Below are 16995 nucleotides of genomic sequence, written 5' to 3'. Positions count from 1 at the left end.
GTCGGTTAACGCACTTTTAGTGATTTTCMACATAACCTTTGTATGGGAGGTGGGCGTGGTTATTATCCGATTTCTTCCGTTTTTGAACTGTATWTGGAAATGCCTGAAGGAAACGACTCTATAGAGTTTGGTTKACATAGCTATAGTAGTTTTCGAGATATGTACAAAAAAGTTAGTAGGGGGCAGGACCAAGCCCACTTTCCCAAAAAAAGTTACGGCCAAATATGCCCCTCTCTAATGCGATCTCTTGTGGCAAATTTCATTTTAATATCTTTATTTATGGCTTAGTTATGACACTTTATAGGTTTTCGGTTTCCGCCATTTTGTGGGCGTAGCAGTGGGCCGATTTTGCCCATCTTCGAACTTAACCTTCTTATGTTACATGTACCAAGTTTCATCATGATATCTCAATTTTTACTCAAGTTACAGCTTGCACGGACGGACGGACGGACGGACAGACAGACATCCGGATTTCAACTCTACTCGTCACYCTGATCACTTTGGTATATATAACCCTATATCTGACTCTTTTAGTTTTAGGACTTACAAACAACCGTTATGTGAACAAAACTATAATACTCTCTTTAGCAACTTTGTTGCGAGAGTATAAAAATGTACCTACACTGGCATCACTTATAGTGGTCCGATATCGGCTTCTTGGGGGGAGTAAAGGACGAGTAGAAAATTCCATCTGCAATCAACAGCTAAGGAAGTAGTTCACATACATATATACTTACGGGTAAAGGACGGATATGATTAAATCGTCTAAGCTCGTTATGGGTGTAACAAACTTCGTGGAAAAATTGAAATAATTTATTCTGGGTATTAAAAGAGTTACGGTGGATGAGACAGCAGTTCATAGCTTAAAGAAACCAATTTGACCGCGGCGATGATGAGTTGTGAGCGAATATACTTTTTCCTTCGTTAAATGAGGTAACTTTTTTTCTAATTAGGCATTGAATGAGTACAATGATCCAAAAAATCCAAACAGTAGATTCTTATCGAGTGTTTGCACTTCTATAGGTAATCTATATCGATGACTAGTTGTCAACCGCAGAAAACCGTGGCCACTTCCTTTACCACCGTAAATTCAGGACAAGTTCGTTAGTGAAGTTCACTGTTTCGACAGTGCCACGGTCTTTGATGTGCACCAGTCATTCCATGTTTTGTCAATGGTCACGAAACAGCACATAAAGTGAGTTAGATTTTTTCTAGTCAGCATCAAATACTGCTCAGAAGCAGTCTCACGGTTCCACTTCTTGTTAAGTGTCAGCAAACAAAGCAACCAAAACAGTGGCAAATATCTTGCCTAAAGTTTCATATCATTCAGCTCAGTAATAACTCAGTAATAACTCCTATCAATGCGACATGATGGACCATTAGATTATCTCTATCTACTTACTTACCAACCTACTACTAGGTATTTCTTGGTAACCACTGTGAGACCTCTAAACATACAATATTTCTGGAAGATTTTTGTTCATATCAAAAATTGCTTTTCATATTCGGTCGACTCCGAAATGGAACTGTCGATATAAGTCTTAAAAGTTCACAACATCAACAATTCTTGAAACCTCCATTACATAGCCTTGTATTTACATTTTTCTTTCTTTCCCTAATAATTCATGCATTTCCTTTACTAAACATGTAAAGTAGGCTGAGAACCACTCATATTCGGTTATTTTAACAGCATGATAATTAATATGAAATGTTGCAAAAGTAAGTTCCGGACATTGTATAAATGAGATCCAATATTTGTAACTTGTTATTGTGAGCTATTTCCTTTATAGTGCAAATAGTTTCGCTTAAAATCGTACAGCAAAACAAAATTCGACACAAACTCGGTATAAATCATACTTCAGTTGGACCAGTAAAATACCGCCGCAGCTAGCTGAAAAGAGAAATATTGCCCGCAACGATTTCATTGATTTCACTATCGACCGCCGAAGAGCGCTCTGATTAACTGCATGATAGCATGTCGCAGTTTTCCCAGCAATTCGAAACACATAAAAAATTAAATTTGTTTCGATTTTCACTGCAACATATTTCTCCATATTAAAAACAACAGCGAAAACTTAGCACTACGAAAACCACGTGGTTTTTTATTTTGCAAAAATTCTGCCGCATTTAAGCTCACCGATTACCAAAATTATCTGATTATGTCGGTATGTAAGTGCAAATATATAGACATACCTATGTACTAATTTAAATTGCCTCGGGACAATTATAGGATTTCGTACAACATGAAATAGAGGAACGAGTATAGCCTGATCGGGTGGTTGCCATATGAAAGAACAAAAAACTGTTTTTGTTTTATTGAATTATTTTTGTCGTACAGCTGGTGAAACTTCTGATTTAAAAGCAGACCTTTTTAAAATCATTGAAAAAATGGAAATTATTATGAATTTAAAAAAAGGTTAATAATTTTTTTTCCTAAGCTTTAAAACAAAATTACAATAGAAGGGACTGTAGGTACATATTTGGAAAACTCACTGGTCTAAGTCTGACTTAAAAAAGGAGCTGGCATCGAAATAACTGCAGAACAAAGTTACCAGTGGTACAATGAGTCATCTCTTGTGCACTTTCCTCGCTTTGGTGGGGCTTTCAGAATTGGAGGGACTTCACGGTAGAGGTATCGTTAGTGAGACCACAGAATTTGAAGAAATCCACGTGAAACGCAGGCTTCCTAACGTATGACTAATCCTCATCGACTTTGTAACAGAACTCTGTCTGGTATTGCATGGGACTTAAGCCAGTCTATGCGTGGCTCATTCGCCTACCAGACCAACCTAACCTAAAGAAATAGAAATCGAATTTCTTTCTTTCTCTAATAACATTGTTATTTGTATATAAAATGGCTGATAATTGACTAAATGGCGACGCGCTTGTTCACAACCGTGGAGCGGTCGGGGTCGAGAACACAAAAATTCACTCTATTCTTTGCGAGTCAGACAACTTGCACAACCCAAGTGCAGACAGGGCGTTATGGAATATGTCTTTTCATTGAATGTGTAGGCGTCCTTGCTTCGTTGTCCACCCCTAAGCCTCGAATTCAAGGAGCTGTTCACTGTTGCATCATCTGCCATGCGCACTCATTGGATTTTTATGCGCAAAATAAAAACCATGCTGCCGTAAAGCTCATATAGTTCATGGTTCCGTCTTCTTCGATATTTTCTCTCTTCAAAAGATATTAGTGAAAATAATTCTCTTGAGTGCTCAAGTGCTTTTTCATCTCAGTTCGTCATCCTATATATTTCTGTGTCTTATAATAGGACGGGAAATTGAGCGATTTATATAGCGTAATTTTTGTATGTCGAGATATTGATTTACTTTCCAATTGACTACTGATCTCAAAGTTATTCTGCGCTTGATCTCCAGGCTTAGATGATTGATGGAATCTATGCTGGATATACATATTTCTTACATTTTTCAAATTTAAAGCTCTCAAGGTGATCTGTAGCGATTCAGTGAGCTTTTTGCCTTCAGTGAGGATAACCTCTCTTATCGTGGGAGTTTTAACAGCAGAGCAATGCTATCGGCGACCATGCTGTAAGATTGAGAAYTAGTTTCCCAGCACTTTCTTTTGTATTGTTCGGCGTTTTCGAGGTTAAGACTGAAAGACTGAGGAGCTCATCTTTCAAATGTCAAATCGAACTGGTGGGAACAGAAATTAAAAGCCTGAGCAAATTTTTATTGGTAATAAAGCGCTTTACTCCTTTTTAAGTTCGAGTTATAGGAGTATTTTTAAGGCATGACAAAAGACTGCCTATAGTCGACCAAGTGCGACCTTTTAATCATCTAAAAACCAAATGTAATCTAATCTAATAATAGCGTAGTTCCTAAGACGTGAGGAATTTTTGTATGTGCTTTCTTGGTACTTTGTCTTGTAGCCGTTCACCACAAGACCAAGCTCTTTTACTTCATCTGCTATGCTGTAAAAGGCTTTGCTTATAAATATCATCTGCATATCTCAATAGCTTTGTACTTTCTTAGTGGACAGTAACATTGCGGTTGAGCGGCACTCTTTTTCCAGCATTATAGTGTATTGAAGAAGACGCATGAGAAGGAATCAACATGTCTAAAACCCCGTCTGGTATCGAACGGCTCGATGAGGTCCATCCCGGTTATGAGGGTGCAGAGAGTTGTGCTCACCATCCTTATGCGTAACCATAACAGTTCCGCAGCGTTACCTAATTTAGTTGTGGCTGCGAACAAGTATCTCCTGTCAATGCTGTCGAAAGAGGCTTTAAAATCGACAAATATTTGATGTGTGTCGTTCTGTTTTTCTTCTTCAGCATTTGAACCATTAAGAAAATCTAGTCTATGATGGATTCGTCAAGTTTAAAGTCACACTAATAAGGTCATATCAGTTTATACACAGTGGGCTTCAGTCCTGCACACAACACACTCACCATAACCTTATATGGAATGTTAAGAAGTTTGACGCCACGCTAATTATCGCAGACTGTGAGATCTCCCTGTTGTGGATAGGGCAGAGTACACTCATATTATGATCAATGGGCATGTATTCATACGACCAAAACAAGATAGATAGGTCTACTTTTTCTTTATTGGCGGATACCAGTCGTTCTTCCTTTTTGCTGTTTGGCGCCAATTGGAAATTCAAAGTGTATCCAGGTGTGACCTAGTCTTTTCAACGGAGTGGAAGTCATTTTCTTCCTCTGCTACCCTACGGCGAGTACTGCATCGAACACTTTCAGAGCTGGAGTGTTTCCATCCATACGAGCGACATGAATTAGTCTTTAATTCGCTGAATTATATCATTATGTATTTGAATAGCTTGGCCTCTTCTGCTTTATTCTACGGGGCTAAATACTATTCGAACTGCTTCATGGTCGAGCAATGGAACGCTGCTCCATCGTCATTGATTGGGGAATCCAGTTCACCATCTCCTGGTGTTAAGCTTCCACTGTCTTTCAGCAGGTTGGATGGTTCCCTACATAATATCAGAATGCTCTGGGCATCAGCCACTAGCTCACCGCAGGTGTGCTACAAAACTAGGTCTTACTTCTTAAAATATTAGAACAAACCTAATGTTTTTATATAGTAAGCTATATAAGTATGTTTTTCGCAGATATTTGTTCTGTAGTTATTTACTTTTATATCAACTAATACAAGCTCAAGCGCATATCTATATGCCAGAAGTAGCTATATATGCGTACTTTATGTATAGATATATATGCAGGTTCATAGTCAAGTTTGTGTATGGAAAAATATTTTGCGATTTTTTCGTGCAAAAACATGCAATTTTCATACACCACCACCGAGTTTGCATGCATTTCCCAGCGCGTCTGTGTTTGTGCAGCGGAAAGAAAAATCGCAAAACCGGAAATAGATTTTACTCCCGTCAGTGCAATTTCGTGTGTTGGTGCGAGTTGAATTTATGCGGTTAGAATATCGAGTATTTGTGTGTGTTGCCAGATATATATATATATGTGTGATTCTGCGCATATACATGTGTGTGTGTGATTCTGTGTATATACATGTGTGTGCTTGTGTGTTCGTGCGCTTGTGCCTTTGTATGCGGAAATGAATCATGTGCCAGCGCAAAATATGCATTCGGCGAGAGGACAAAAAAAAAAAAAAAAAAAAAAAMAAAAAAAAAAAAAAAAAAAAAAAAAAAAAAAAAAAAAAAAAAAAAAAAAAAAAAAAACGCGCCGGTGCATGGCATAAAAAGCCAAAATTGTATAAAGTAAAAATAGCAACACCAAATGAAATTGAATGACAAGGGAGCAAAAAGTCAAATCACGCAGTTTTGCGGTTTCGACAAACTGAAATTCAATTTTTTATCGTCACACACAAGAAAATTGCATGCACACACACATCACATATTGCTGCACATACATACATACATACATACATGCGGGCAAAAGCTCGGCGCTTTAATAAAGTGAAAATAATTGACAACTTGGAAAATGCTGTTATTTAAAAGCGTTAACTGCATATATTATATGCAGTTACAACTGTATTTAATGCGTGTTGCATTTAAGATCTCAAATGAAAATCGTGCAACGCCCGCGTCTAACGCCTCACGCGCACGAAAGCGGTTGGCATGCCACTTCATTACTGGCCGAGCCAAACCTTAAATTAAGCAATTAACATTAATATTTCCCTTTAGTCTGGCTGACTAACTGACAAACTGACTAACGGCCAGTAGTAGACCGCAATGCCATGCAAATTTTATGTGCTCCCAAATCCGCTTAAGCTCATAAAATTTAAATTTTTTTTTCCTTCCTACCTTTGCTATTTCGTAGTTTTATTTGTGTTTTGTGGCCACACTTCTGCGGTTAATTTGCCTCGACCGACCGACCGCTCCCCTCTCTCACCGTTTGGAAACTCTTAATAGCCTTCTCCTGCCAACAGCGGCCGACACTTAACTGCCGCCGCCTGCCAGCTGCCAGTTAAATGATCAACCACAAACCAACGCAAGGTTGTCGTGGCGATAAGCATTTAATTTAGTACAGCCATGTTTCCAACTAATATTTTCAGTTTTTTATTATTTTATATTATTTAAACGTGTATATGTCTACGCGCCTAAACCTAGTCTATACCGCTTATATATTAACAAGTATACTATATATACATGCATCTAACTGTATAAAATTTTTTACAAAATTCAACGTCACCCTTTCACTGTCATTTATGTTTTGTATTTGCTTTTTTCTCTGCTTTTCAGGTTGCTGTTTCGTGACATTTTATACTCGTCGCGCTGCCTTAAAAGCTCAAGATGCCCTGCACAATGTGAAAACCTTAAATGGGGTAAGTTCATAAAACTTAAAATGAATTCGCCATATTTTATGCCATTTATTACACTTATCCGCCGAGTTTATCTTCAATGTGCCTAAGCATTGTTGCTATAAATCAAATTTATGCGCCTTTTTAATATGCTAATTATATTTTGAGAATGAAAACAAGCAAAATTGTTAACGGATATTGCATACCCTTCACAAATAAAGAAGTGACCATACAAGAGTATATTTTTGATCCTTCAATTTATAAGGCAGCCATATGATATGCTGATTTAATATGAATAATTTCTTGGAATATTGTATTTTTGATCCTTCAATTTTGATATAGTGAACCGATAAGAACAATTTCTTCAGAGATTGAACCATTTTCTACAAAAAAAAAAAAAATAAAGTATACCAAATTTCAAGAAGATCTATCGTCAAGTAAAAAAGTTTTGTCATACAAGACTGTGCTTTTTTTTTTGGTAACTATATGCTACACTAAAGATATGAAAGAGTTCTTTGGATACTCTACTGCTTTTATAGAAAATAATCTGTGTCAAATTTTAGTGAAGATACCATCACAAATAAAAAAAGTTTTCCATACAAAGGACTTGAGTTTGATTCCAATCACCCAATCACATTCACCGAGAGAGAAGAGACAAAAACACATTCTAAAATAAGAAAGTAATTTCTTCAAGCCTCTTTTTTGAAAATTGTATAAAGTGAACCATTTCGAGGTTCCCAACTTTTTCAAAGAAAAAACACAGAAACTTCAAATTTAGTGGTGAATGTTAATATCATTCGAAAGACCATTCTTTGGCATTTATTTGTGGAAGATTATCTCTTTGAAATGTTGGCCGCGACTACGTCTCAGATGGTCCATCCATGGAGTTCAATTTTCGATTACTCGTTCCAGCATTTCGACTAGTAACTGGCGAATGTCAAGCGTGATATTCTGCACCAAGACTTGAATCGAAGCGGGATCGTCCAAACTTTAGATTTGGCGTATTCCTATCGGAAAAAGTCGACCGGTGTGATATCACATGATCTTGGTGGCCAATCGGCCGGATCAAAACACGAAATTATCTGCTTACCGAAGTGTTCTCTCAATAAATCCATTGACTGATGCGATGTGTGGGAAGTGACGCCGTTTTGTTGAAACCTAATGTCGCCGAGATCACGAGCTTCAATTTCAAGCACCAAATAGTCGGTTTTCTTGGCGCGATAACAGTAGCCATTCACGGTTATGTTTTCACCGGTAACATTTTTAAAGGAATATGGACGGAGGATTCCACTGGCCCACAAACTACACAAAAGCGTTGTTTTTTCTGAATGAAATGGCAGCTCTTGAATCTCTTAGTTTGCGCTTTGTTGCAAATGTGGCAATTTTGCTTGTTTATAAACCTTGACCCAAAAATGGCCCTCATCGCTGAAGAAAATTTGGCTAGAAAACGTCGGACCTTCTTTAAGCTTTTCAAGAGTTCATAGAGCGTAGCGAATCTCGCTTGGGAAGCTTGTACGCTTTAAATGACGGATCTTGAATGCGATCCATGGGTCAGTCCGAGTTGAGTGTGGTCTACATAATTCCGGTTAAAGAACACAATGCAGTTTATTCTGGAATATTTTCGCCTGCAGTGAACATCAAAAGGTCATTACTAGTTGATTACGTCGCCAAAAATGAATAGTACGACGAAACTATGAAAGCTACATACCTCAGACACGCACTGACCGGCACTTATAGTGGAGCTCTGAATCACTTCACCGGCACCATCGCAGTGAGCGGCGTACTTAAAGTTAAACCATCATCCATAGCAAACGAAGAGTACTAGTTTTCTGAGAATTTAGTGTGACTCTTGCTTCGTTGTGGATACTGTAACAGATCAAACTCCTACTTATCCAGAACTAACCACGATATATCAATAAGCTGCAGCTCTTTACTACATGATCAGTGAATCTAACCACCTCTTTATATGCTTAGTGAAGCTCACTCATATAACTCTCTTTTCTCTATGTCCCCACCTCGTCAAAATAGCACTTTATCTGGGTATACTGTTAGACGAGAGAGTTTAAGAATTTTTTTTTTTTGTGTTTAGAGGTCGTGAAATTTATAAATGTAAGCTTTCTTGCCAGATTATTGACCTATTCTAAAAGGAGGAGTTTTTATGATAAGGATTTTAGATTTTTGGTTTCAAAATGAACGGTCTATTAAATAAACAGTTAAATAGATTCATAGATAAGTGAGGACTGTTCACACTATGATATATCTATTGTGGTCTCTCAACATAACTAAAAACTCCTGCTTTGGTTTGGTTTCAAGATTTCTATTGAAGAAACAAGTGTTAAAAAAGAATTGCAATGGTTTGAGTTTTTGCTTATATTATAGAAGAGTCTGAATAATGTGCAATGGTCTTTTAAGGGAATAAATTTCCACCGGTATTTCCACTTTTAGTTTATAGAGATTTTGATTTCTGTTTTGCATATTATCAGGTTATACTCGCCCACTACTAGTTGTGAAGCCAGCAGTTCGCAGCTACCCATTCTCAAACCTTTGCGGGTCTTCATCTACATAGTATGGGAAAGGGTCTTTTAAATTTTCTGCTAACTCAGGCAGCTTTTATTTGTGGCATATAAGATTACGTGCTCTTCAAAGACTACTAGCGGAAGAAAAGTCATAGCATAGTTATTATTATCCGTGCTTGAGACAGCCAGACAATTTTGGTTAGGCGCTGGACTGTATATAAACTGAATGTTAATTTTGCTTACGTAGCTTCATTAATCAACAAAGGAAAATTATTTAATTTAACCCTTTAACAACTGTATTCTTTATTTTGGATTCATTATGCATTGCTGTCGTGATAAGTAGTGATTTTAAATTCCTTTTTTCATGGTTTCAAATCCAGAGTGTACCATTTTCATGGAAAGCGCATACTCATTTGAGGTCGCCTTTTCGCTCCTTTTTTGTTTAAGGCTATACAATTCAGCCTTATGTAGTTGTGAATTTTTCAAAAACCAGTTTCTGCTGCCCTAATTGCAATACACCCAATTAATTTGGAACTTTCGCTTCACGCTCCCCGCTTCTCGCTCTATTACGCCCGCATATTTAGTGTAGTTTTCACATTTTTAACGTTGTCTAATTAAAATGAACTTAAAAATGCTAACGTTTGCATTTAGTTTCGAAAACGTTCATTTTGTGAACTCGCTGTTGGTTGCTTGTTCAGTGGTGGTAAGAGGTAAATACATATTTGCAGTGTGGTAAAGTCTACGCGTTGATTTATTGACGCGTCCAGCCCCATACATTTTACCGAATTTCGCAAAACGCACTGCTCCTCCCAGCCCTTAATACATACATGCCGACATATCATGAACGGAGTTTGCGAGCTGAAAAAATTCCGAGCTAAAGTGAGGTGAGATGCCTGTGGCAGGCTTTGTTTTAGCAGGTCAGTGAAACTGATGGCAACGTGTCACGTTATAAAAATATATTCACTTTTTAATATTTAATGTATACATGGCCGAGGCGCTTCGTCCCATGAATAGCGGTCCGTCAATTGAGGTCGCTGGGTTTAGCGTTGAAGAATGCGTACGCCAGTAATCCGTTGTGGATTTTACATTGTCCGCCTGTACGTACAACGGTATTTTTACGTTGATTACTTCGTATGGCAAAAATTCGGTATTTATAGTATGTTATCGTGCTGCAAATGACCCAGCGATGTGTATGCGTGGCATCGCCGCAGGTATGCTTCGGGTGGCATACGCCAATTAGCAGCTATAACTTAAAGGTGTCACACATAAAAAAAAAATTTATACTTTAAATTTATAACTTGGAAACACCTGTGTAATTTCCTATAAGAGGCGGGTGCTTACATGTTAAAGGCTTTAAATGTTTGAATAAAAAAATGCAGGCAAACTGTTTACTCGGGAAATGTTATGTTAATTTACGGAGCACCCCAAAATACCAATTTCCTGTATATATCTTGGCAATAGATTGAAAATTTCAATATATATTTCGAGTTTAGTTGATATTATGCGCATTGATAGCAGAAAATCCGACCGAAAAATGGTTTTTCTTCTTCTTTACTGGCGTAGACAGGGCTTACGCGGTTTAAATCGAGCTAACAAGTTTTCCTTTTCTCTTCAGGGCTGGTGTTGCAGTTGGTGTTGATACTGGTTCCAAGATAGTGTTTGTTTGCTGACGTTAGGTATTTCCTCTTGTCCACATTCACAACCAGATCCATCCGCTTTGCTTCTTAACCAGTCTGGGAAAACAGATCTAACGGCGTGGTTGTTCAATATCATTGTTATATACTATATGGAAGATTTTACCTTCTCTTTTTAGCTCTGCAGCTCAAATAATTTTCTCCAGCAATAGTTTGAAGAAGTAACGCGATAGGGAGTCTCCTTGCCTGAAACTTGGTTTGAAACGGCTGGCAGTGGTCCTTCCCGATCCTGACGGGGCTTTTGTGGTTACTCAACGTCAGCGGTACTAGCTTTGCGATGATACTAAGTTAACATAGCGGCCTAGAGAGAGGGATTTTCGGTCTGTCGAAGACGGCTTTAAATCGACGAAGAGGTGAAATGTGTCGACCTACTTTTCAGTGGCCATTCCGTAGAGGACACTTACGTTCTAATCATCGGGCATGATTTCTTCCTACCACACAATATCTTGCTAATAAGCTAATGCCGGCACATTGTCAGTTCTTCCCCGCCGCATTTGAATATCCGTCAGCTCCAGCCGCTTTGTTATTCTTCATTCGGGTAATTGCTATTCGAACTTCCTCATGATCGGGCAATGGAACATCTATTGCCTTGCCAATTATTATAACCTGACGCCAGGTCCTTCCTTTTCGCACTCATAAACCTTTTCCATTTCTCTTATTGAACTTATATATATGTACGTATGGTATCCCTATAATAATATGACTTAACGAATCCGATTTACGTGCTAAGTGGGGGACTTAAGTACCTTTAGAGAGTATGAGAAGAGTCGGAGAGGTATTACATTTTGAATGTCGGAACTGTCAGTGAATATTTACACCGGTTGTTGGTTTTAATATGTTTTACAGTTTGAAGTGAGGCTATGTGCTATGTTGGAAATATTTTTTGAAGAGCGTTGCCACCTGTTTTAAATTTTCAAATAAAAAAAAATTATCAGATAAGAGAACTCAACAAGTTGATGAGTTAAGGAAACTTAGAGTTGCAAATATTTTTTGAAGAGCGTTGCCACCTGCTTTAAATTTTCAAATAAAAAAAATTATGAAATAAAGAAACTCAACAATTCGATGAAGCTTAAAGAAACGTAGAGTTGCAAATATTTTGTGGAGAGGGTTGCCACCTGTTTAAATTTTTAAATAAAAAAGCTTTATGATATAAGAAAACTCAACAATTCGATGAAGTTAAGGAAACTTAGAGTTGCAAATATTTTTTGAAGAGCGTTGTCACCTGTTTTAAATTTTCAAATAAAAAAAATTATGAGATAAGGAAATTAAACAATTTGATGAAGCTTAAGGAAACTTAGAGTTGCAAATATTTTATGGAGAAAGTTGCCAGTCTAAAAAGTAAATTCAAAAAATTTATAAGGTGAACCAAAACGAAATATTCAAACAGAAGAGTTTAAAAAGGGAAAGTTAATTTGAAAAGCGTTGCCACCTGTTTACAATTATTTATTCTATTTCACTATTAAATATTTTAATACGGAGGTAAACTTCAAAAGCTTTAGAAACATTTTTTATGGAGATATTTCTGAGCAGGGTTGCCACGTCTCCAAAATATAATTTACAGATCGATTGGTTTAAGATATTCGAGAGAACTTTATAGATAAAGCGATTTCGGTAAAAGCAGCGGTGGTATCAGCGGTGCATCCAAATTTAGATATCAGAGAGCTATAATATCAGCTCTATTGTATAATGAGCGGCATTATTAATAGAGGCATACTCATGACGTTTTAACTTATGACGATTTTCACTCAAAAAGGTTTAAATTTTTGCCAATTTGTTTGCAGAGTATTTACTCTGATTGAGCACCAACTTAGCAGACGAGCATACAAAAATCGAATTTTTAAGTAATGAAAAGTGGTCAGAAAAACTTAAGAGTTCCTTTCATTATGATAGCATTCTTTGATTCCTTCCGAAGGCTACAACTTCAGAGTACGTGTGCATTAATACCTTAAACGAAACCGCTTTCGATCTCGAAAAGTTATTATGAAAATTATGAAAACTCCCTCATCACCGAAGTAGGTTTCTGCTCCCTCGTGCTACACCATATTAGTGTGAAGACACGAAAATATTTTTCCAAATCGGATATGTAGATTTTGTAAGGGCGAAAAAAATTTGCATTCCATTCAAAATAAATAACAAACTGACATTTGAAAATGCAACGCAAGCGGAAATTTTATGGGAATTTATCGACATTGGCAGAAATGTCTTCGTCGGAATAAAAATCAAGCGCAATTCGACCAAGTGTGTGTGTGTGAGTGCGTTTTTTGCTCATTTCTTAGGTTGGCCGAGTGCAAAGTGCAGAGCGTCACGTCGCTGCACACGAATAACTACGTAATTTGCATGCAACCGTCTTTCTACACGCGCACATGCCGGAAATGCTGAAACCCAACATGGCATGCGTGTGTGACGATTGTATTTGTGTATGTGTTGTGTGCATGCTCTTTGAGTCCACACATGCATACCTATGTGAGTTTGTATGCAAAAAGAGTTCGTTTGATTTTTGTATGGTAGTGTTGGCATTATGCTGTGGCAGCAAATTTAAATCTTTCCTGCTGATGATGACAGCTCAGCTGAGTTTTATATTTAATGACGTTGCCCTTTTCCCGTTATACACAACTATTTTGAAAATTATACCCACAGGGATTTTGTCCAAGTTTTAACGTAAACTTAAAGAATTTTAGTAGGTACTCTTTAAATGCTGTCAAAATAATAGAATTTAGGTGAAAAAAAAATTTAACCTTTTTAGTTTCAGAGCTAGATTAGGTTAGTTAGGTTTAACTGGTATTCTAATATGCCAATCACTACAAAAGATCTTGCATTTTTTCACCTTGAGCCCTACACTAAACACTTCCTTCAACCTCCTCGATCTGTTGCTTGCGTGTGTCGCTGTCAGAAAGTGTCCAGTTTGTATTCCCCTAATGTTCCTACAGTCTCTACAGTTTTATTGAGTGCCAATAGGAATTTTGTGTACTCGCGATTTACCGTTTTACACATGATTTTTGCAATTATTCATCCAGATAGCTCGTTCCATCCATTTCCATATTGTCCTTCCACAGCAGTTTGCTGCCCAAGACTGTCCCAAGGTACTTGGTGCGGTTCTTTAGAGAGAGAGTTGTGTCCCGTTTATCAAAAGGAATTTCTATAGAGGAATTTTGTGCGTTCTGATCAAAAGTAGATCTGTTTTCTTCCGGTTCATCAACAGACCCGCAACGCTGTGCCCAATTCAGAACTGAGAGTCTGGAGACACATATCCGTTATTAAGATCGCAATGTCGTCCGCTTAGGCCACTAATACAGTTTATTCACCACTAATGTTCATAGAAGCAGAGATAGCGCTTCATCTTACGGAGTACCTCTACAGGTTACCTTGGTCAAGGGAAGGATGTGACAGGATACTGATGGGAGTCATCACCTCGCTTCGCTCCTCCTCGCTTCCATCCCAACAAATTTATTATTTATAATTTCGTAAAGCTTTGCCAAAGTGCGCCTGGCATGTGAACCTATTGGATAGTCAGAAAAACAACGACTGTGGTGAATTTGTTTTTCGCTAAGATTAAGACGGTTAGAGGACCTCTTATGGTTCACTCTACTGCCATAGGATTATACAGCCGCACAAGATCTGGTTGTTGACCATCGTCTGCCGAGCTCACTTGCGGTCCGTAGGTCCGCAGCTAAAACGCAAGAGTAGGAATACGATGAAAGCTCATCGCCGATTCTGCCGTGACTGGACATCCATACCAATCTAATATGAAAGAAGCTTGCAGCTTTTGATAATGCTGTCATGCACTCCTTGACTAGATTTGGTCAGTAAGCGAGCTCAAAGACTCCTCGCACCTCTTTGCAGCAAGCTGCGCTTCGTAACAGTATATATAATGCTACCTTGATGGCAGTCAACTCCGCCTTAAAGACGCTACGTTGGTTTGGTAGCTTGAAACTAGAGTAGATGGAGAGTATTGGACAGAAGACTTTATTTACCATCCTCTTTCTGAACTTCGATCCATTCATAAAAAAGCTCAATGCATCTCTTCTCCAGCGGCTACGCACCGGCTTAAAACCCTTCGGCTCGTCGGTGAGTCGAGAAGGTAGATTGTTAGAAATGCAATCGAAGTACTTGAGATTTCAATGCATTCCTGAAAGGGGCTTTTTATACTCAGATTCCTCAAGTTTCGCCGCCAAGTTGAGTATGGAGTGAAGTGTAGAAGTTCACGCAAGTATAGCTCAATCAGCTCACGACTTCCGGTCTTAGAAAAAGTATTTACTGAGTAGCCAAAGAACATCCGTTTGATGGCGAACTATTCCTTCCAAGGATTGTGCACTGGCTTTTGGACTCGCCACGTAAAAAACACCCCCAATGGAAAAGAAACAAAAGCGTCGGACCCCTTTTTGGCGCCAAGCACCAACTGGTAGGTAGGTAAGTAGGTCCACAGATGCAATGTGGCATTGAGTGCCGTTGTTAATGTTGTGAGATTCGTTTTTCTGAGCGTCTTCCACCCGACAACAAAAGCATTGAACTATCATAACTTTCCGAGCAAAGTCATCCATGTTGGATAATACCGGCGTTAGAGATTTCCAGTTCAGACAACCGATCGAAACATAATTTTAGCTCCATAAAATTATATAAGATGATATAGATGTTAGAGAAGCCAAGTTGACTGCTAGTTGGACCAATAACTAGACAAAAGAGAATGCATTTCATATTTGTATTTTGCGATCATCCTCCTACCTTTACGTCCTTTTTCGTAATAATCAACCTGCTTTCTAGATACCAAAAGTCCTGTACTCAAAATAATAAAAATCAATTCAATGTATCGGATGAAACAATAGTCTAAAATTAATATTACATTCACTTTGAAAACAAATATTTAATTGTATGTATATTTTTCATTGTAAAATAAACTCATAATCCCGATAATCTATCTAAATTTCAAACAAAATGCAAAACATTGTTTTCTATTTTATTTCAGATGTATCATCCCATACAGATGAAGCCCGCGGACAGCGAAAATCGTAATGGTAAGTCACTGCACAGCTTTACATTTCCCCACTGTCAAGCCAAAAACATTTCGAAACTGAATTGAATCGGCAGCTAGACGTGTGTGCGTCTGTTAAACGCCTGAATGTATGTTTGGGAAATATTTCAACCGCTGCTATTTAAATACTAACACATTTGTTATCACTCTGGCTGCGAATTTGTGGCACAATTTTTGGCTTCAACACTTTTCGACTCCAGTCTTTTTTCCCTAAAATATTTCACTCCGTTTCTGTTAGTTTAGGCGAGTGTTGCAACGGTATTTGCTTGCTGTTGGTCGAGTGTTTGGCGTTTGAGTGTGAGTGTGAGTGCGAGGAAGTAAAATTTAAACGAGTMAAAGTTAAAAAGTGAATGGCAGCAATTCCAACGCGCCGAATGCCCATCAAACATGCGGCCAACAGAATGGCAAATAAACACATTTATCGCCATTGAAACATGACGAATGTTAGCCTGCGTTGAGCTAAACGCAAGCGCGCTATGAATGATGGCATTTGATGCTAAGTATTTCAGTGCCGCACATATACATACATAGCACAGTATTGGATAGCCCAACATAGCTTCAATTAGCATAGCGCAGCATGCCGAAAATTTACGATTGCAGATAAGCGCAGCATCAGCGTCCGTGTGTGCATACTATATGTGTATGTAGGGTATATATCTATTAATTGTGATTTATGTTTTGACGCCGTCAGGTTCAATAACTAACCACGATTTTGGGTATTTATATATAGATGTGGATATGGATGTGGATCAAAACTGAAAACTGCAAAATAGTTGACGGTATTTATTCCACAATTTCGTACTTAACAAAGAATACTTTAAATAAAATTAAGCTTCGCAAGTGACTCCTTAACTTTAGAGTCCATATTTTATATACAAGTAAGGGAGTGTTACCTCGCTATGTTGAGTTGGGGTATAGCCGAAATCTTGCAACTTGCAAGGATTAAAGTCAGGAAAATACCTTTCGCTGCATAAGGTCTATTACTAATATGGGGTCTAGGGCG

At 38.0% G+C, this 16995-nt stretch overlaps 1 protein-coding gene across 5 annotated transcripts in view; it reads left to right on the top strand.

Moving 5' to 3' along the window:
• The window catches only part of LOC108972125 (CUGBP Elav-like family member 2), a 294009-nt gene that overhangs the window by 198278 nt on the left and 78736 nt on the right, over nucleotides 1-16995 (top strand). For all 5 annotated transcript variants that reach the window (XM_018938609.1, XM_018938610.1, XM_018938608.1 and 2 more), the window contains 2 exons: nucleotides 6698-6780; nucleotides 15927-15975. In XM_018938609.1, the coding sequence (XP_018794154.1) occupies nucleotides 6698-6780; nucleotides 15927-15975 (132 nt within the window). The remainder of the gene's footprint in view (nucleotides 1-6697; nucleotides 6781-15926; nucleotides 15976-16995) is intronic.

This window comes from Bactrocera latifrons, unplaced genomic scaffold (genome assembly GCF_001853355.1).
Source record: "Bactrocera latifrons isolate USDA-ARS-PBARC rearing strain unplaced genomic scaffold, ASM185335v1 scaffold_38, whole genome shotgun sequence".
In the NCBI taxonomy this organism is placed as follows: Eukaryota; Metazoa; Arthropoda; class Insecta; order Diptera; family Tephritidae; genus Bactrocera; species Bactrocera latifrons.
The sequence above is the reverse complement of the archived record's forward strand: the minus strand, read 5'-3'. Positions and strand labels throughout refer to the sequence as shown.